The sequence below is a fragment of the Platichthys flesus genome, chromosome 15, assembly GCF_949316205.1.
Source record: "Platichthys flesus chromosome 15, fPlaFle2.1, whole genome shotgun sequence".
In the NCBI taxonomy this organism is placed as follows: domain Eukaryota; kingdom Metazoa; phylum Chordata; class Actinopteri; order Pleuronectiformes; family Pleuronectidae; genus Platichthys; species Platichthys flesus.
Window position 1 is genome coordinate 23,316,562 of NC_084959.1, and position 22,720 is coordinate 23,339,281.

The window sequence follows — 22,720 nt, forward strand, 5'->3', positions numbered from 1 at the left end:
ATAATAATAATCTTTTCAATTTCAATAGGTCCTCTCACCGATTTCGGTGCTCGGGCCCTAATAATAATCTTTTCAATTTCAATAGGTCCTCTCACCGATTTCGGTGCTCGGGCCCTAATAATAATAAAAATCCTTACAGATTCAATAGGGCCTCTCACCATTCGGTGCTCGGGCCCTAATAATAATAATAATAATAATAATAATAATAATAATAATAATAAAAATCCTTACAGATTCAATAGGGCCTCTCACCATTCGGTGCTCGGGCCCTAATAATAATAATAATAATAACTAGGGCTACGTTGTAGCACTAACGGGCCCGAGCACAGGCAATTTCAAGTCTGTTGCGGTCGGGGAAGAGAGAACGTTCGATGACCAAGCGCTCGTCTCCACATTGCCTGCGTTTGCCCTGTGCGGCAAGGAAGATCGCTCCACTTCTTCTGGCCAGCCGCTGGTGCTGAACTAGAGGTAAGTAACCTTGAAACTATCCAACATAACCTATTGCTTTATCTATCATCATATGCTTACATGCCTCAAGTTTTTGGTAATATGTAATTGTTATAAAAGTTACCGTTTATTTATCACGTCTAATGAACAGATTGAAGCAAGATAACTCGACAGTCTTGTTTTGGTTGTGACATTATTTTTTTTAATGAGTTACTATCAATACGCTACACGTGTACGTTTCATGTGATAGTAACTGTTTCACCAATATTCTGATACAGGATGGTATATCCGCCATTACTATTTTCACATTGTTTATTTAGTCTGTCATGGAGTTGTAGAGTGAATTAGACAGTAGTGATAACATTATAATGTCCACACATCAGTGTTGTAAACACTTCTCCAATTAATTATATAATTATGTTTTCACACTGAGGGAAGTGGAGAGACTTGATGTGGACTGTTATCAACAGCTCTGTGGGAGATCATCACCTTGAATATTACAGATGAGGTAGAAAGACATTTTATCTATGTGTACAATGTTGTATTTCTTTGTCACGTTTTATCAAAAGCGATTTAAAGTATGTGCATTTAACCATTAGGATACAAACCCAGACCCTAGTACATCGGTTCTAGCTGAAATAAGTAGTGCTTCATAAACAACACAAAACATTCATAACAGTACGCTTCTGCTCCTCATTAATGCAGCTCCTGATGTCCCCAGCAGCAACATGGTGGAGATCTGCAGCTTCATGCTGGTCAACTGGAAGACAACTGATTAAGATTAAAAGATTAAGATTAAAATCCATTTATTCATCCCAAACACATGCACAGACATGCAAAGGCACACTCATGCAGGTAGGGAAATTTAATCGCTGCTTTTTACCCATCTGGTGCAGGACACACAGAGCAGTGAGCGACCATGTACGGCGCTCGGGGGAGCAGATGTTGGGGGAGTGAGGTGCCTTGCTCATGGGCACTAGAGAGGGTAGGGAGACTCTTGGATTTTTGGACAGATCAATCCAGGTTCGACTTTTGTTGTCTCTCCATGGAGTCGAACCAAAGACGAACCAGAGACCTTCTCTGCCCATAGTCCAAGTTTCTGCCACTCGACCACCGCCTCTCCTCATGCATCATCAAACTAGTAATCTACACATCACTCCATGCGTTACTCCCTTAACTACAGATGGCCTGCGAATGTCATGGAGTTTTACAGTGAATTAGACAGTTTAGGTATGATTTTAATCTCCACACATCAGTGTTGTAAACAGTTCTCAAATTAATTATAGAATTATGTTTTCACACTGAGAGAAGTGGAAAGACTTGATTTGGACTGTTATCAATAGGTCTGTGGGAGATTATCACCTTGAATAGTACTGATGAGGTAGAAAGACATTTTATGTATTTGTACAATGTTGTATTTCTTTCAGCACTTTTATCAGAAGGGACTTAAAATATGTACATTTCACCATGAGGATATAAACCAAGACCACAGTACAACAGTTCTATCTGAAATCTGTTGTGCTTTATACACAACACAAAACATTCTTTAACAGTGCGTTTTTTCTGTTCATAGATGAAGAACTGCAGCACCTGATGTCCTCAGCAGCAACATGGTGGAGATCTGATTTGATACACTTTAGATAAGAACCCAGTGTTTTATATTTCTGCTTTGCCATAAGAGACAGAACATGGTCATCACAGCTGTGTCCTTCAGGCTCGTCTGTCCCTAATAAAATGATAGGAAACATGAAAGTGATCGTCATTATTGTAGAGGAAGAGTTACATATGAACAAAGTGTGTAATCTTATTTTCTGTGGATATTCAACTGTGTATTTGAATATGCTTTTGGATTAAAACGTGCACTACCATGACAATGAATGTTTTTAATGGAGCTATTTCACATTAAAAGTATTGCATTATAATTTAATACATTATGTATTATGTGCAATACTTTGATTGTTTTTAAGTAATGAAATCAGGTCTGTACCTGGAGTCAGTGTTCAGTCTGGTTGGATTCAAGTTGTGTGTCAAGTTGGACCTTCTAGAGGAACATGAAACCAATACACAGATATGTAAAGTCATACATGGGCCAGGTTAAGTAATTAACAGACTTTTAAATGGTAAAAATAAAATATTAGTTCAAAGTTAATCAGAGCATAATCATTTCAGATTAGGAAATAGGTAGTGCATATAAGCCCACAACTCTGTATGACACTGTCTGTTCTAGTAAAGGTACAAGGCTATGACTTACTCATATTTAACAAAAGAATTCAGTGAAGTCTGTCTGAGATTAACGATTTAAATACTGAAGGTGGGAGACACGGTTATTTTTCACTGTAACACGTGACAGGACATCAACACCGTGACTCTGAATAAAGAGCCTTAAAAGACGTAGTGCTCCTTTGAACAGCTGCTCTTACAATGTGTAGCAAGTGCTAAATCTCCATTAGTATAATAGTAACAAAAATCACCCTTTACATAATTGAACATATATTATCCATGTGAACCCCTTTAACACAGTTCAATTCAGGAGCAAAATATAATTTATACAGTATTTATTAGAGCTAGTATTAGTAAACAGATCAAACAAATGCAGTACAACACATCACACATCCACAGTGTCTCTTTTGCTTATCATCACAGTCAGTCAGAAGTGTCCGTTTAACTTACGTAGCAGTTGAGAGATGCTTCGTTGGAGCTAGCAGGAGCTAGCTCATAGCCAGTGCTGCTGTTGAGAGCGGCAGAGTTCACACAGGAAAAGACACAACGGGAGAGGGGAAAAAAGCTTTGAGTGCGTCCCACACTCTAACCTGCTGAGCGAACAACGTCCACAGTGACTCCGCCGCCGTCCTCTCATCCAGACTCGCCAACCGTTCTCCGGTTCTTCGTGATACACAGCTCCGCAGCTTGTGACGACGTAACTTTTTTCAGAGTCTCATGAGGCGTTCACTTGCAGCTGTGTTAAATGCAGCTTCGTTTGTCATGGCGAGTTGAAGAAGTCTGCTGCAAAGCTATGAATAATCCGCATGATGAAAACTCACAGCAATGTTATGCCTACATTATCAATATATTGAGACCCATGTGACACAGTTTGACATGGTTTAGCAAAGTGAATGAGGAGAAATACATCCAAGTGTGAGACGTAACAAACCGAAAGCGGTCTCATGCTGCGTTCAGGGTAACTCTGTTAAAATGGGTTTCATTGGTCATGGTGAGCTGATGAACTTTGATGCCACGCCATTAACAATCTGCATGATGAAAAGTCACAATAATGTTATGCCTACATTATCAATATCTTGAGACCAATTTGACACAGTTTGACATGGTTTAGTAAAGTGGCTGGAGGGAAATACATCAAAGAGTAAGATGACCAAAACAAGACATTTCCTGATGCCACCAGGGGGCGCTTTCCTTTTAAATCATGATGGTAGATGTCTTCCGGTCGCGACTCTTGTCTTATATGTGTAGTTTGGAGTCGATTGGACAAAATATGTCTAAGTTACAGAAGCTCGCTTATATTGGCGTTTAGTCGAACTTTGAGACCTCACCACGGTCACACGGTATGATGAAAAGTTTAAATTCTGATAACTTTAGATCTTCATCTTGTTTTGTAGAGTCTCATCTAATTTTTAAGTTGATCTGATGAAAGCTGTCTGAGTAGTACATAAAAACATAACACGTACCAAAACAAGACATTTCGCGTTACCACCAGGGGGCGCTGTGATTGTAAGTCACAATTTCTGCACCCATGTCTTCTGGTGGCGACTCTTGTCGAATGTGTCTAGTTTGGACTCAATTGGACAAAATATGTCTGAAATATGGAAGCTTGTGTTTTGATGGCGTTTCATCAAACTTTAACGCCACACCACGGTCAGACGGTTTTGCTAAAACGTAATCCTTCAATAACTTTAGATCTCCAATTTGTTGTGATGACGATCGTCTAAATTTGAAGTTGATATGATGAAAGCTGTACGACAAGTACATCAAAGAAAAAATATGGAATATGACCAAAATGGCCACTAAAGTCAAACTGGCGGGCTTCCTGTTGCGTTATTCATAATGCACTGATGGACTTTTTTGTGCATCTAGTCATGATACACAATAATCTTTGTTTTTTTTGAGGATCGGTGAATGCTAAATGAGGGGCTTTTCCGTAGGTGGCGCTCTTGAGCCATTTTGCCACGCCCTTTTCAAAATACTCCAGAATACGTAATTTTACGCCGCCTTCGAATTTACTGCAAACTCCTACAACTTTTTGAGCACATTAAAGCCCTCAAAAAGCCAATTCATTTAAGCTAAGAAAAATAATAATAATAATAATAATAATAATCATTTCAATTTCAATAGGGCCTCCCACCGATTTCGGTGCTCGGGCCCTAATAAAAATCCTTACAGATTCAATAGGGCCTCTCACCATTCGGTGCTCGGGCCCTAATAATAAAAATCCTTACAGATTCAATAGGGCCTCTCACCATTCGGTGCTCGGGCCCTAATAATAAAAATCCTTACAGATTCAATAGGGCCTCTCACCATTCGGTGCTCGGGCCCTAATAATAAAAATCCTTACAGATTCAATAGGGCCTCTCACCATTCGGTGCTCGGGCCCTAATAATAATAATAATAATAATAATAATAATAATAATAATAATAATAATAAAAATCCTTACAGATTCAATAGGGCCTCTCACCATTCGGTGCTCGGGCCCTAATAATAAAAATCCTTACAGATTCAATAGGGCCTCTCACCATTCGGTGCTCGGGCCCTAATAATAAAAATCCTTACAGATTCAATAGGGCCTCTCACCATTCGGTGCTCGGGCCCTAATAATAAAAATCCTTACAGATTCAATAGGGCCTCTCACCATTCGGTGCTCGGGCCCTAATAATAATAATAATAATAATAATAATAATAATAATAATAATAATAATAAAAATCCTTACAGATTCAATAGGGCCTCTCACCATTCGGTGCTCGGCCCCTAATAAAAATCCTTACAGATTCAATAGGGCCTCTCACCATTCGGTGCTCGGGCCCTAATAATAAAAATCCTTACAGATTCAATAGGGCCTCTCACCATTTGGTGCTCGGGCCCTAATAATAATAATAATAATAATAATAATAAAAATCCTTACAGATTCAATAGGGCCTCTCACCATTCGGTTCTCGGGCCCTAATAATATCCTTACAGATTCAATAGGGCCTCTCACCATTCGGTGCTCGGGCCCTAATAATAATAATAAAAATCCTTACAGATTCAATAGGGCCTCTCACCATTCGGTGCTCGGGCCCTAATAATAATAAAAATCCTTACAGATTCAATAGGGCCTCTCACCATTCGGTGCTCGGGCCCTAATAATAATAATAAAAATCCTTACAGATTCAATAGGGCCTCTCACCATTCGGTGCTCGGGCCCTAATAATAATAAAAATCCTTACAGATTCAATAGGGCCTCTCACCATTCGGTGCTCGGGCCCTAATAATAATAAAAATCCTTACAGATTCAATAGGGCCTCTCACCATTCGGTGCTCGGGCCCTAATAATAATCATTTCAATTTCAATAGGGCCTCCCACCGATTTCGGTGCTCGGGCCCTAATAATCATTTCAATTTCAATAGGGCCTCCCAACGATTTCGGTGCTCGGGCCCTAATAATAATAATCATTTCAATTTCAATAGGGCCTCCCACCGATTTCGGTGCTCGGGCCCTAATAATAAAAATCCTTACAAATTCAATAGGGCCTCTCACCATTCGGTGCTCGGGCCCTAATAAAATTTAAACCCATATTATCTGTTGATATTATTATTAAATTCTTTTAAAACCCTAGCTCCACTGATATTGACCATATTGTTGACAGCTCTGTTAAGTCATTACGATTAACATTAAACTCAATAGTGCCTCAAAAAACAAAATTGTAAAACATTGTAAATTAGCTCCCTGGTATAATTCCAACACACATGAATTAAAACAAGAATAAAAAAAACCAGAAGGAAGTGACGCTCCAGCAAACGTGTTGAATATCTCTTAGCCTGGAAGAATAATATTAAAGCATTTAAGAAAGCCCTCCGCAAAGCAAGAGCTGCCTACCACACATTAATAGAAGAAAATAAAAACAATCCCAGGTTTCTCTTCAGCACTGTAGCCAGGCTCACAGAGAGTCACATCTCCACCGAACCCAGTACTCTTCGATCCCTGAATAGCAATTTCTTTATGATCTTCCTTAATGATACAATTCTAACTGTTAAAAATAAAATCCACCATCTCCTGCCCTCAATTTGCACAAATACACGATCAAGAACAGAAATCTCAGGAGCTGCTTAGAATGTAACAATTATTTAGACAGCTCTCCCTGATCACCATTGATCAGCTGACAAAAATAATCTCATGTTCTAAACCAACAACCTGTATCTTAGATCCCATTCCCACAAAATTACTTAAAGAAATTCTGCCCCTAATTGATAGTACGTTACTGAACACAATCAATCTATCATTATCGTCAGGATATGTACCAGAGTCCTTTAAAATATCTGTATTCAAACCCCTTCTCAAACACCCAGTTATACTTGTCAATAAAACCTGAACAATGTAATCAGTTAACTAAACTCTTTTAATGTCTCAAGGACATAAAAATAATACTTGGCCCTAAACACCTACATAGATACATTATCTAATGATATATCTGCACTAGACGAGATTGCCCTTGCTTCCAATGATACAGTCAGGAACTTGGGAGTGATATTCGATCTGATTTGTCCTTGAATTCTCACCTAAAACAAATTTCTAGGACTGCCTTCTTCAACTTGCGTAATATCAAAAAAATCAAAAATCTAAATCAAAAAATGTCCTTTTTTCAAAAAGATGCAGAAAAACTAGTCCACACCTTTGTTACATCCAGACTTGATTATTGTAATTCATTATTTTCAGGCTCCAGCAGTAAGTTGTTAAAGACTCTGCAGCTTGTCCAAATCCTCCTCACATTCAAGGCCCTTAATACAGTTTTTCACAATTGTTAACACACGTTTTTCAAAACAATAACGGCTTTCTCAAAACTGCACACACAAAACTGAAAACCTCACACACAAAATGCTAAACCTGACACTCCCTTTGCAAGATGACTCTTTACTATCAAAACTCTTACCTGTTCACAAAATGGAACTCGTGTTTTCATTTGGTACACACAGTCATATTTTAAAATGACACACACATACCATTCATTGAGAACACACAACTAAGCATTTGCTTGCACACTACCAAGTATTTACAACACACTGCAGTGCAAAACTGAAAACACAAACATCAAAATGGAACACACCATATGAATGACAGTGACTCTGGAGAATGAGCCATTTCTCCTTTTGTAAAATGTCTCAGTGTAGGCCCACTTTTTTCATAGTCAAACATAAAACAGCACACAAATATGCAGCAAAAAAAGGTTTATTTCGGTACACACAGAACAGTACTGTACTGTAAACCGGCCTGTTCAACCCCCCCCCCCCCCTTCACAAAAATTACAGCATTTCACAATTGTTAACACACGTTTTTCAAAACAATAACAGCTTTCTCAGAACTGCACACAGAAAACTAAAAACCTCACACACAAATTGCTGACAGGTCTCGACAATCACGTCGCCAGAGGCCTCCTCCATAGCCTGGAGCAGTGGGACCCGGTCCTGTGGGTTCCGTTCATATTCCTTCCACCTCCAAGCTGAAAATAATTCCTCAATAGGATTCAGGAAAGGAGAATAAGGTGGAAGGTATAGAACGAAAAAATGTGGGTGGTCCTGGAACCACTCCTGCACTTGAGCAGCCCGGTGGAAGCTCACATTGTCCCTGATGACAACGTGATCGAGCCGCTGTGGGTCTATCTGGCCAGGTGGTACCAGCAGGTCATGCAGGCCATCCAGGAAGACGAGGAGACGGGCAGCGTTATAGGCCCCTCGGTGGGCATGGCGGTGCAAGATCCCATGGTGATTCATTGCAGCACACAGTGTAATGTTCCCGGGACACGCTGGCCGGGGACCTCCACAATGGCCCCACTGGCCAATGACGTTTCTGCCCCGTCGCCTCCTCTTCACCAGGTTGAATCCCACCTCATCAATAAAGATGTACTGGTACAACACATGAGCTGTGTGAGGCTTTCTACCTCAATATTTTTTATTTTATTTTATTCTATTGTATTGTATTTTATTGTATTCAAATGTACTGGCTGCTATGACGACTTTATAATAAATAAAGTAATCTATCTATCTATCTATCTATCTATCTATCTATCTATCTATCTATCTATCTATCTATCTATCTATCTATCTATCTATCTATCCATCTCCTGGATCCGCTGACACAGACAGCATGAGAATGCAAGTTACAGTATGGACACAGAGAGGTCAACACAGTGGGCTACAGTGAGACACTGTAGAAAAGGAACAATATTTGATTACAGGTACAATACATGCATGTGTCAGTGCTGAATGTTGGTACTTACAAGCACAAACTCTCACTGTAACTCCTTGATGCCTGTGTTACGTTCAAATGGGACCCTGAACACTTGTTTCATCCGCATGGCAGTCCTATGAAGAATACACTCCAATGTAGAGAGGCTGACGGTCTGGACGTTTCTAAACGTAGCATGGTCAGCCAGGATCCTAGTTTTCATTTGTCTGAGTGTGATAGAGTTGTTCTCACGAACCATATCTACAATTTCTGTCTCCTGTTCGGCTGTGTAAATGCGGTGAAATTATTCAACAGACCTGAATGTTTAGAGATTTGAGTATTTGTGTGTTGTAGGTTGATGCTTTGAGATTTTACTTGAGAAGTGTGTGCAACAACTGAACATTGTGTGTAGTGTTTTGACAACAATGTGATGTGTAATTGACAGAGTGTAAAGAATGAAAGTCAGAGTCTAATGCAGATAAGGGAGTGTGAAGTAGTGCCAAATTGGGTCGAGTGATTGGTACATGAAGTGAAGGTTGTGCAAATTGTGCCGAATTTTCGCTTTTTGTGTGTTAACAATTGTGAAAAACTGTAATATGGCACCATTATACCTCAAAGAGCTCATGGTACCTTATCAGCCCACTAGAGCACTGCGCTCCCAGAATTCAGGCTTACTTGGTGTCCCTGAAGTCTCTAAAATACAATTTGATGGATTGATGGATGATTGTGTGGGGTTTGTGTTTGGTGTTGTGTTGTTTTGCTGTGTCTCCTCCTTCCCTTCTGTTTTCTCCCTGTGTGTTGTGTGTGGCAGGGGGCGTGGCTGGCTCGTGGCTGCAGCAGGACGAGGCACACCTGCTCCCATTCCATCTAATCAACCCCTCCATAAAAGCCTGGTGTACTCACCACTTCAGTGCCAGATTATTCCATCTACTATGGTAGCTGTTGCGCTGCAGAAACTCTCAACCCTCTCGACCCTTGTGTCCTTTGGATATCTAACCTTTGTGCTTTCCTTCAACCCAGATCCTCATGTGCCTCTCCGCTCGGCTCCTCATCCTCTTCTCAACCAGGATCTCCAAGCCAACCAGCACCCTGCCGCTCCAGCCTTCATCTACCTCTCCTGCAAATAAACTCTGTTCATTAACCCACCAACAACTCGTTCGTGTCTGCTTTGGGGTCCAAACATTCACTCAACCTTAACAGATTGATAATTCTACTTTGCAGGTTGAACTTAAAAACATCACTGATGGATTTTATCACAGGATGTCTGCCGGGCATTCAAAATATCAAAAAGTAATAAATAATTTAGCAACAATTTAGGACCTTAAAAAGTCTGAGTCACCATTTTATGAGGTGTTAAAGTAGAATCTGTATGTTTTTACATAAGGCAAAGTGTGGCTTATGATAAAACAATATGCAACAACCTTTTAAAATCTAATCTTTTTCATCCACTTCACAGACCAAGACGTAAAAAAAAATTATTTCCCGGCCATTCAAAGTAATGCAAAGTAATCCTGGGTGACAACAGCAGCCAAAGGTTGACTTCCCAAAACGAACTTCCTGGATCCATTAAAGAATTGGTAAGCGAGGTACGAAGACAATATGGTCTTGAATCCAACTTCAGATTTCAATTTATCGATGCACTATTTGGAAGTGAATCTATATTTATGAATCTCACTTCAATGGATGAAGCACAGGATAGAGGGGCTATCAGAGTAGATATCCATAACAGAGGCCTCAACTCCCCAGTTTGCTTATAGCTTCTCCACCTCGGCTACCGCTCATGTTCTTGAAGAATCCTCATCCATGTCTAGTACTGTGTTGACACTGACATACTCTCCTCACGGTTTCGGTTCGAAGTCAACTACTGTCCCCCTTATTATAAAAGATGTTTGCATATAAGAGATATTAAGATGTACATGATACATCCCATGATTCAAGACTTTCAGGCAAGATGGCCAGTGCTCAATGAAGCATCTGATTTATGACATTTGCTTATATTGATTTAAATAAGCGGATGATGCAGCGGAAGCTTTATGAAAACAATTTCGGGGCTCAGAATTGCGCATTGTCCACATTTTTGTCCATGTTTGCATATTTTGTATTGCTTTTATTGCATGTGTCCCATCACCAAAATTCAACTCAGTCATGTATTTATGCCACCACTGGGCTTTAATCTAAAGTGTTATCACTTTCTTTTTGAATGTATAGAAGTATAAATTTCTCTGTAAATATTGGTTAATCATGGAGATATTATTAGTATATAATTTCTTGATGTATCATTAATGACCTATAATTTAGCCTATAGGAACAAAAAAATGGTTGTTTTTAGGTGACTAAACATTCATAAATGCTTTACAGTCAGGGGATCCTGGCGGGTCAGTGTATTCATTCACTTACAACAGAGACTTGAGCACTGTGTGGATTGTATGGGACATTTAATGTGAACCTTTGAACCAGTTATGACCTGCATGCAAAGCTCCTGGTGGTTGGAGGCAGCCTATGAGAGAGAAATAAGATGAAATACGTGGTCTTGGCTGTGAAGTGCACAAGGCGCTGCCCAGTAGAAGTTGGCACAAGAGGATTTGTGGGTAATTCAACGTCACACCCACTCAAAGGCTGAGGGGCAAAGAGCAACCCAAATTCATCAGGGAGCTCTATGAAGAAGCTGAGAAGGTGAGATCTTGGTTTTAGCTGAGAAGACCGAATGAGACAGGGGCACCATACAAGCACCACTGTTATACCATCACCAAACTGCATTGGTTCTTGGGACTGTGTTACAGGCTTTCTCTGCTGCTGCGGTTCCAAGGGAGCCGGTGGTGGTGAGGGTTTGAGTTTTAACTCCACCCCTATACAAACATCAATCAATCAATCAAATTTTATTTGTATAGCCCATATTCACAAATTACAATTCATCTCATAGGGCTTTAACAGGGAGTGACATCCTCTGTCCTTAACCCTCAGCAAGAGTAAGGAAAAACTACGAAAAAACCCTTTAACAGGGTAAAAATACGTAGAAACCTCAGAGAGAGCCACATGTGAGGGATCCCTCTCCCAGGACGGACAGAAGTGCAATAGATGGCATTTGTAGGAGAACATCATCAATAATCAAAGTCTCTAGCAGCATTTGATGAGGGTAGACATCCCGAAGGACAACCCCAACATGACATGCCAAGCAGTTCCGCTGCAAGCACAGTCCATGCTCAGCAACCATCCAGGCCACGATCCACCATCCAGACCAGACGCCACTCCAGTCCTCAGTCACCGTCCACCGCCGCCCACCAGGACCCATCCCAAGCCACCACCGCGGTCCTGGTCCACCGCCCGTGCCCAATGCCAACACGACACAGGGTCCGCCACCAGCACCACGATCAGCCCACATGACTCAGAATCCGCCACACTGGATCCAACACTTCAACCCCCGGGGCGCGATCCACAAACCGCAATCCATGGTGCGGCCACAGAGGCCCTGGATCTGCGGGTGATAAAGCAAAGGGATTCGGGGAAGGGAGATAGGGATGGAGAAGAGGAAGGAGAAGCTGGAAAGAGAAGCTCCGTGTGTCATGTGTCATAAAATAGAACAAGAAACGTTCTGGCGCACTGAATAGCTCTAACTATAAGCTTTATCAAAAAGGAAGGTTTTGAGCCTACTCTTAAACGAACAGATGGCGTCTGCCTCCCGAACTGAAAGTGGTAGATTATTCCACAGCCGAGGGGCTTGATGGCTAAAAGCTCTGGCTCCTACTCTACTTTTAGAGACTTTAGGGACGACAAGTAGGCTTGAATTCTGGGAGCGGAGTGCTCTAGCGGGTTTATAAGGTACTTACAGCTCTTTAAGGTAAAAAGGTGCTATATTATTAAGGGCCTTGAAGGTGAGGAGGAGAATTTCAAATTCTATTTTAGATTTAACTGGAAGCCAGTTTAGCGATGCTAATACTGGAGAAATGTGCTCTCTTCTCTTTGTTCTCGTCAGGACACGTGCTGCGGCATTTTGGACAAGCTGTAGAGTCTTTAACGACTTCCTGCTGGAGCCTGATAATAATGATCTACAATAGTCCAGTTGACGTCAACATTAACGTTATTATTTTGGCTGTAAAATATTTAAGTTATTCATGTTTGATATTTTCTTGTAAAAACATTCATCTCTATGAAGCAGGTTTAGCTACAAACAACTCTCCATCTGCAATCCGATACAAACACACATGGTATTAATACAAATACAAATCAAACAATGAATCCTAACGAAAATATACACATCCAAGGCATACACCCAACCCTATCCAAAGAATCAACCAAATTTATATTTTAAATTCTGTATATTATATTTATATTTTCCACTAGTCTTTAAACTCAACTGTAACAGCAGGCTTCATTGCTTGTCACTATACATATTGTTGTTGCATGTGACAAACCGTCAAGTCTTGGAATCCTTCACATTGAGTCTATTTTTCTTTATTTTTGGGAAATAGGATTGTGTTTGAAAGGTATTAGTGCTAGAGCAAAGTATTAGTATAAGAGGGGCAAGGGTGTGGCATACCGGTTAAACATGGACTTCTGTGTGTTCATGTTCAGACTAGTCATTTACTTATAGACAAAAAGAAACAAATTAACATTCTTTGGCAATGATAATGATGCATGATGTGGTTGTTTGTTTTTTTACTGGGAAATAAAAGATTTTACTTGCCAGTGTTATCATAAGCTGCATTGAAAAGAAGCCCTCCCTTCATTAAATACACAACCTCTGTTAATAATCTATAGCCTATGTTAGTCGATGTGTCTTAAACTGCAGTCATCGGATAAAGGTTCACAATCTAGTCACAAGTCATTGAAGGAAATTTGTTGTCATTTACAAATTTGAGCTACCTTTTTTACGTTTTCATTTTCATGCCACAGCACTCTAGCCCTTGTTTTGCATACAGTTAGAGCGCAGGTTCCGAATAGCAACAACACACAGTACAGTCAGGAGACTCCTGCAAAGGCTAATACTATTTTGATTTAACACTTCCATTTATAATTTTTCTGTGTTTACAGGGATTTGTGGTCGAACATTTACACTTTATACAAATTAATACAATGGCTATAAGAATTAATGTAAATTATATCCTCCCTCAGTAAAACAACAACTAAGTTCTTCACACGGAATTCATCATGTTAGTCAATTAATGCAGTTATAATAAAGGGCTAAGGTGTGTTTAAACTGTTGTACAGTTGGTACTGTATTATCCTCCTTATGTTCTTGGAGTGACCTCTAGCAATATTTGCATGATGGGCTTTAGTCCCGGGCCACATTTGTTTTTGCCATGCAGATCAAGAGAAATAAGATGAGAATGCCTGCAGTTCATTCGTCTCTAGTATAACTGACTGTGCAAACATTTGGAAAAGGATAAGCAGTTTACTTTCACAATTTGTCACTCAATTAGCAGGATTTCTCGTCATTAAAGTATTACGTAAGTCAGTTAATTGTTTTGGATATTTTAATTCCCTCATTCAATCTCTTTACAAGCTTTTTCCATTTGAAGTGGCAGGGGCCGAGTGCACGCTGTCGATCCCAGTATGCGCTGGGTGGGTGGCTGGGAACCAAACAGGATTGAAAGTGCCATCATGTATGTGCAATTATGTCAACATCACAGTCAATGATGTCAGTATGTGAATGGCCTTTGTATGTATTTCTAGAAGCTCTGTAGTCCCACAATTGCAACAGACAGAACAGAGGAGAAAGAGACAGATTTACCTAGCAGTTAAAGCTGTGGCTCCTCTGTGTTTGCTCCTGTTACTCAGACCGATCCCTTTGTGTGGGGCCAGGGCTTGGTCTGGGGCCAAACTTTGCATGTCAAGGACCACTTGAATGTGAAGCTCCCCGGATTCTCACTACCTGACATGCAAAACCAGTGGCGGGCCAGTTAAAATGGCACATGCGCATAGTCAACACAGGTGTACTCCAGTCAAAACACTGACTGCCTCTAACCTCCCACAATACACAGTTCTAGGAGTTCATCACAGAGGACAGAAAAGGACAGATAGAATCTTAATGATGCCGAAGTCTTTCCTTGTTAAAAAGAAACGTGGGACATGTGGAGCATGGCAATGGAAAGAGCCAGAACAGCATGGCTGGGAAGAAGACAGAATAGAAGGTAAGAATTTCAAGAATCTATAGTATATTTTCAGCTGTCCAAGGAGAGCAGTAACATACATGGTGGGTCAACCCTGTTAGTGTGTATTATTTATTTAACCTGATATTTACTAAATCTACTAATGAACAGATGCTTTATTCCATTGCAGTGAGTCAAAACATGAATGAGCAGATACCCTGCAATCCTGGCCCCCAACATCCTTCCACTGTGACTCAGTCAGTAGCCACTTTAGGGGTAGCATCAAGAATGATCCTGCCAATGCCTTTGGCAGGATCAGGAGGGCCAGGGGCTGATGCCAGGCTGGACTGGTCCACACTGATGCTTCCGGGCCCTTTCTTCCATCACAGTATACTGCCACCAGTCACACGTGCAAAGGTAAGGTCAGCTGTGAAAACTGCAATGAGTTGGATGATACAGCTCAATATGAGGAAAGTGATTTCATTCTAGACAAAACCAGAATCACAGAGATTTGGCACGGGGATGTATGATAAATGGGAGAGAGATGATGCAATTAACTTTATGAAGGAGGCATATAATCTGTTGCTTTGTTATGTTTTTGCAGCACAGAAGGATTTTTATGCAACTTCACACGGGTGTTATAGTTTTTTTTTGTTTTTTTTTAAGTAAATCAAGTCATAAATGAATTAACATGGAGGCATTTAGCAATTGTGATGATGCAGTCGGGATAACTTTAATTGATTCAAATAGGAAAAAAGATTAATAATAATGGAAACACAATTTTATTTAATCAAACACTGTTAACAAGTTGACATGTTGAAATGTGAGGCAACACATTTTATTTACTAAATTTGATAATAAACTCAGATTATATATATTAAAGAAACTTTTTAATTTGAGTGACATTTCCTTGTAGAAAGGATTGGGAGTAACATGGCAAGTTCAATGCACTAAAGTTCAAATTATCTTATGCTCACAATACGCAAAAAAATGTAATTTCAAATAGCATAACACCAATAAACATGTTGTTGACATACACAGTTAAACATTCAATGCAGTGTTTCATTTCACCCTACCTTCTATCAGAGTAGGCTACACAGCTGATCAGATTTAGAATTTTGGTGGTCAGCTCATTTGTATTTAAGTTCAGAAATACCTGCTGAGTGAAATTAGTATGCCACATCCTCCTGAAGCCAATGTTCTCATCATCATAAAGAGGATTAATAACATCTGTAATTAGTCCTCTCATTTTGCCAGTGCACAATAAAGTAGCTTGGTAGGATGCCTCTGGTTCCGTCTTGTATTCATTATGTTTTTATCTGTCCCTATCAGCCCCATCCTTCCCCAGGCTCAGGCGACTTTGTGTGCTCATTGTGCCACAAGATATTCCCTCTGCAGCGCATGTTAACCCGCCACCAAAAGTGCCACAGCTTGGTGAAGAAACACCCTTGTCGATTCTGTGGCAAAGGATTCAATGATACCTTTGACCTCAAAAGGCATATGCGAACACACACAGGTCGGTAATCAGCATTATACACACACACACACACACACACACACACACACACACACACACACACACACACACACACACACACATTCAGAGGATATTATATTGACTTATATTAACATCCTGTTTTCAGCTTAAAATGTAATGGTTTACGTTATGGGGACCTACTTTTTGTCAGATAAAGATGGCCCCTATAATATGACTGTAAATAGATTAAGACAAACGTGAATTTAGAACTACAGTGACATTTTTTTTGTGAGATTTGCTACTGATAAGCAAAACCACTCTGAATTGCATCCATACAAATCTGCCAAAGGAAAAAAGGCTTTTGTTATTCACTGCTGCAGGTATTCGTCCCTACAAGTGTGAGCTGTGTGAGAAAGCCTTCACTCAGCGCTGCTCTCTGGAATCCCACATGAGGAAGATTCACAGCGTTCACCAACAGTATGCCTATCGCCAGAGACGCTCCAAGATTTTTGTCTGTGAGGATTGTGGTTACACCTCAAGCCGCCCTGATGAGTATTTCCTTCATGTGAGACAGTGCCACCCTGGTAGTCCCGCCTTACGCAGGTACTACCGCCGCCAGTCTCATGACAACAGCAGCTTTGCATCAACAGACTGTAAACTTAGTACCTATTTGCAGTACTCAACCCCTGCATACTACATGTAGAGTTCATTATGCTTATGATTATACATTTGATTGTACTGAAGCTGAACCACAAGCCATCAGTAATACCTGTTTTTTTTGTTGTAAGTTTTCAAGATGTGTCCATGACTTTAATAAAAGGACAGGATAAAAATGTATTGTTAATGCTTTTATTCCATCATTACATTGCTCATATTTTTCAATGTTATATGTTTTTTAATTAAAAAAATTGCAAATATACAGACTTGAAATTATACAAAATGTCAGCAATTTAAAAACCCTGTCCCCTGTTATTTCCTTGGTAATGGCAGGTTTGACCAATATCCTCCACCTGCAGAAGTGGAGTGGCCCTGCGCTCCACCGTTTTAGGCGTACACATCAGCAAAACCCCCCCTTATTAGACTTTTGTTTTTGCAAGACCCACAACCACCAATTTACACCGATGCATTCACAAGTTCCAGACCTAAACCATAGGTGAAAATGGCTGAAATGAATAAAATAAATAACTATTTATAAAACTACATAAAACCAGTGACACCTTTTCAATATGGGTGGCTTTGGCGCTGCCCCCTCCAACATCCTGAGTCAAAAAAGTCTATATAAACATGTTAAACACAATTTGCGACTGGTTGACTGTAAGTGCCTGCGAGCATTTCAAGTTATATTTGGTTAATTTCTGTCTAAATACATGTACTTCCAGGTGTGTAGTGTAGTAAAAAGTGTAGTATAAAGCATACAAAATCAGTATATATATATATATATATATATATATATAGGGGAAAAGGGGGAAAGGTTCACCACCTCTCTCCTATGAACAGCACAGAAACACGATCCTAAACCTTAGAATCAGAACCAGCAAAAGCCCCATATTTATATTTAGATCATGTTTCAATAGATTTTTCTGAGATGACCTTACTAGACTCCTCTAAAAAATCAACTTGTCGACTACACCCTTTTAGTGTACTTCGTCTAATTGGTAGTTCCATTTTAAATCATATTCATATATCTCACATACTTTTAAGGTATAAGGTACTTATCCATTTACTTAAAAAGCTCACTCTTGAGACAAATTTATTTATCTAATTATAGAGCCATAATCCATCACAGCACAGAAACAGCACGGCTAAAGTTAATAGATAGATAGATAGATAGATGGATACTTTATTAATCCCGAGGGAAATTCAGATCATCCAGTAGCTTGTATACTTAACACATCACTGACATATATACATAAATCACATTCATCACATACATCACATACGGAGAGCATATATACAGATACAGGTATGGAATGCAATGATGTGATTGTGTCAGTGTCCAGTATTAAAGTGATTTTGTGCTGCTGGAGTGGATAGTACAACAAAATATAAACTGTATTTATATTATAAAAACAGCAGAAATATATATATATATAAATATATAGGAATATCAATCAATCAATCAATCAAATTTTACCTGTATAGCCCATATTCACAAGTCACAATTCTTCTCATGGGCTATAACAGGGTTTGACACCCTCTGTCCTTAACCCTCAACAAGAGTAAGGAAAAACTACGAAAAAAACCCTTTAACAGGGTAAAAATACATAGAAACCTCAGAGAGAGCCACATGTGAGGGATCCCTCTCCCAGGACGGACAGAAGTGCAATAGGTGCCACGAATATGGTCGACTCATGCCGGGAAGATCTCTCCCCCCCACTCTCCCTCTGTGTGGCGTTATGAAGCCGAATGGCCCTGGGGACAAAGGACCTCCTCAGCCTTTCTGATGAGCATGACAATGACAGGAGTCTGCCACTGAAAACGCTCCGAGTTTTGTGAAGTGGGTGGTGCTAATTGTCCAAGATAGACAGCAACCTACTCCGGGTCCTGCTCTCTGCCAATGTTGTGAGGCAGTCCAGTTCAGAGCCAACGACAGCTCCCGTTGGCTCTGAACTGGACTGCCTCAATGTCTCAATGTCAGCAAGACAAACAAGATGATTGTGTATTACAGAAGAAAGCGGGGAGGTGGACTCTCCCTTCCTTAAGCCTGAAACATGCTTCTGGGTTTTCACATGCCCGTAAGCGCAAGAGCCCTTCCGGGTCCCTTACGTGCTTATGTATCCCTCCTTACGTGCTGACGGGTGTCGACCACCTTTTCTAAAATTTACGGCAAAGCTCCGCAAGCTCACTCAGCCCGCAAGGCTGTGATTGGTCTGCTCTACATCCCTTCTGGAGCTGCATTTCCGGTTTCATGCCCCATAATACAGGCAGAAACAATGGAAGATTTTAAAAAGAAGAATGGACAACCGCGAAGAACTCCTGTCGGAAGAGGTCCGAAAATATGAGTCCTTTATAACCCGTCGATGTCCGAGTACATTTAACCTACGCCTCTGTACAGACCACCTACGCCTCTGTCTCCTCTCCAGTCGCTTTTCCTGATGACTAATTATAAGAAGTTGCTCTTCAATGTCCAGCAGCTCCATCTCAATCAATTGTTGTTCGGTTGGAATCGTGAATACACTCTCTGCCATGGTTCACCGTGTGTTTGTAATGGAGAACACGACTGGTAGAAGGTAAATAAACAGTCAACAACGATTGCCACACCCACAAAGAAGGCGTCTCTCAGGTCGTCTTCGACAAAAAGCATTACTCCGCCTAGTGTTCTGGCGCGGAATTGCTTTGTGAGACGCGCAACGGTTGGGGAAGCATGAATGAAAACGAGTCTTGCGCCACAGCGGCGTGAAAAGACGCAGACGCAGTCGCAGAAGCATGTTTCAGGCTTAATTTATCATTCTAAAATTAAGAAGGTAAGAATCCTCACATTCCTTTGCATGCTCATTACTACAGACCTCTCCTGGATGCTTAACACAGATACCAAGTTCAAGAAGGTTAGGTGTTACGTGTCGTGTTTTTGTTTCTTTCTCTTTCTCAAATCTAATCCAGGTGGCTGCTCTTGAAGCACCTCCGCTGGCACAACTGAAGCCAATCAAGGAGTGGCAAATAAAACCCTGAGAAGAGAGTCAGCTGTCACCAGTGGGACAACCGGCAGTGTGAGAAACTGTGTGTGGACTTCCAGTGTGCAGTAGTTGATGTTCCCTGGTGTTTTGTTTCCATGGCTCATCTTCTTTTCATGGATATTGTTTTCAGTTCAGGGTTTGCTGTGTTTCTTAATTCCTCTTCTGTTTTGGGAAGGGCGTTTTATGTAAAATAATCGTTTTAATTATTTGTACCTCATGTCCAAGGCATTGTAGGGACATGTGCAATAACAATACAAATAATAGCATTTTACCAGAACTCCATGAAAAGCCCAAGAAAAAATCTGCCACCATGCCAAGATAAAAGACTTCTACTTTTTCTCCACGGAGCTAAATAACTCTCTCCTGAGCTATCAATTCAACAGCACAATCAGTGGCTGCTTTGAAAGATCGATGTTTTTTAAGGCCCAATTCTTCATGCAGCAATCAAATAGACTCCAAACCATCTCCCTCATCAAAGTCTACCATTACAATTGAGTCAAGCTGGTACTCTTTCATCGCCTGCCACTGTTTTACTCTGTATTGAGACCACATTTTGTCTGCACTGGTAATCATTGTCCCAGGATAATGACGTACAACAATAACAACATTGGTCGGTGGATAATCCAACAGTAAATTTGTAATGTTTATTTTACACTTATTCTTAATACTTTATTATAATTGCTATTTTTTCATGGAAAGGTTTTATTTCCAATTTAAGAATCAGTGGTGCAGCAAATAAATGACTCAAAATGAATTCCATTGTATTCAGAGTGCTCAGTTCTTCCCCTACTGTACATGTCAACTGTCATGCTGTTCTTCTTTCACAAATATGGTAATGATAGTCAAAAATACCATTAAAATGCATAATTGTATGTAAAATAGCATCAAAAAATGTTGCCGCTGTGTTGGGGGCCCTGTAAAGATTCTTTTCATGGGGCCTTTCTAGCGGCGCCCCTGGATGTGCTATACTGTTTACATTTGTGCATCAGTTTGGGTTGTTCCTGCTTCCCTCCTTCCTTTCATCTCTGCGGCGAGTGCAATGCATGATGGTATATATTGCTCTGTTAGTGACCATTGGTTGTACACTACTTTTAACAATCTATCGTGGGAAACATATAGGGTATAAAAAATGTCACTAAACCTACGAACAGCACTACAAAATGGTGAACTATGTATTGGAAAACTAAAATGGTTTTACGTGTGGTTGTGTCTGTGAGGCTAAATGTTTTGGGGCAACTAGGAAGATCTCGCTTTTATCCTGTTTTTTATGAAATTCTTGCTCAGCCACTCATTAATCGCAGACAGTCAGTTAGTTTTGACAGACTTTTTCAGCTCCCTTCATCTCTATCAGACATTTTCATTTGTACAAATACATATTTACACACTTTCCATTATGTTACAAACTGTTTATTCTTATCAATGTTGTAAATTCTGTTATTTTGCTGATGTTCTCAGTTAAATGTAGCATCTATTGCACTTCTGTCCATCTCGGTAGAGGGATCCCTCACAGCCTTCACTGTGGCTCTCTCTGATGTTTCCAAATTTTTCCCCTCGGAAATAGTTTTTTTTAAGGGGATTTTCTTTACTCTTTTGTAGGTTTTCTTTACTAAACCCAATGAGACAAATTGTGATTTGTGATTATGGGCTATATAATAGCCCATAACAATCAATCAAATTTGATTTCTACAGCCGCTATAGAAACTAAATTTGATTGATTGATCGAACCATAATACAAGTCCAGCGTTTTGTTGACCCTAGTCAGGTCACGGGTTATTGTCGTCGCCAGGCACTAAATTTGACCTCGCCTCCGGCGATTGGACAAGCGTGTTTGTTGATCCAGGATTTGAGAAGGAATAATTAGACACTTATACATGAAGGTCTGGAAATTGAACATTTATTGTAAAACAATGAAATACTTACAGAGAGTCTCTGGGGTTCTGCCGGACACGTCACCAGGTTCACTGGATCATGTCGAGAAGAAGCCCCCCACATCCTAAGTCCACAGTATTTATACAGACACAGGGGGTAGCACAGAGGCGGTTCTTTTTCTTTGAGAGAATTCAGTTGTTGGCCAGATGTATACTGTTTCCTCAAAGTGCAGTTTTTTGCAAGCACATCACTTTCAACTGACCAGGTGTCCCACTACTGTGGCCTTGGCCAACAGGGAGCCTGCTACATCGGAGAGAGACAGATTAGACAGAGAGGAGGATTTCATATCTTTTTCTCACCACGTTTCATGAAACACCTCTTTGTATTAATTCTGGCATGACCTCTCTCTTCCTGAGAACCTGTGCTTGTTGTGCAAACCCTGTGTCTGAGTCAAAAAGATAGACATCATCCCAAGAAAAGAAACAGTTGTAGCATAAGCATTATTGATTGTCTAGATTATGCAGCTAATATTTATTCACAGGATATAGGTAAAATATAGTCACAAGATACAGAGAAACATAGATATCTCAACAATCCCTCTGTTGACATGTGTTAATCACATGTCACTAAAATCAGGGTAAGGGCGCCAGCATTTCTTATTTCTGCTGGACCATATGCAGAATTCTCCCACAATTATTTGGATCAGTTCAGTGTGGAATCGAGCTATTGCATGAAGT

The 22,720-nt window shown here is 40.3% G+C and overlaps 1 protein-coding gene and 1 long non-coding RNA gene across 2 annotated transcripts; both read left to right on the plus strand.

The window, feature by feature from the left end:
• Nucleotides 1-6,080: 6,080 nt before the first annotated feature.
• LOC133970133 (uncharacterized) lies at nt 6,081-10,029 on the plus strand. The gene is made up of 2 exons (XR_009924271.1): nt 6,081-9,812; nt 9,898-10,029. It is a non-coding gene; the product is annotated as an uncharacterized LOC133970133 (long non-coding RNA).
• A 4,691-nt stretch (nt 10,030-14,720) lies between these two features.
• On the plus strand, nt 14,721-17,254 carry LOC133970043 (putative transcription factor Ovo-like 1). Its single transcript, XM_062406840.1, has 4 exons — nt 14,721-15,005; nt 15,154-15,380; nt 16,296-16,479; nt 16,821-17,254. Exons 1-4 carry the CDS (start codon nt 14,780-14,782, stop codon nt 17,141-17,143), a joined length of 960 nt encoding a protein of 319 aa, XP_062262824.1. The 5' UTR covers nt 14,721-14,779; the 3' UTR covers nt 17,144-17,254.
• The last annotated feature ends 5,466 nt before the right edge of the window (nt 17,255-22,720 follow it).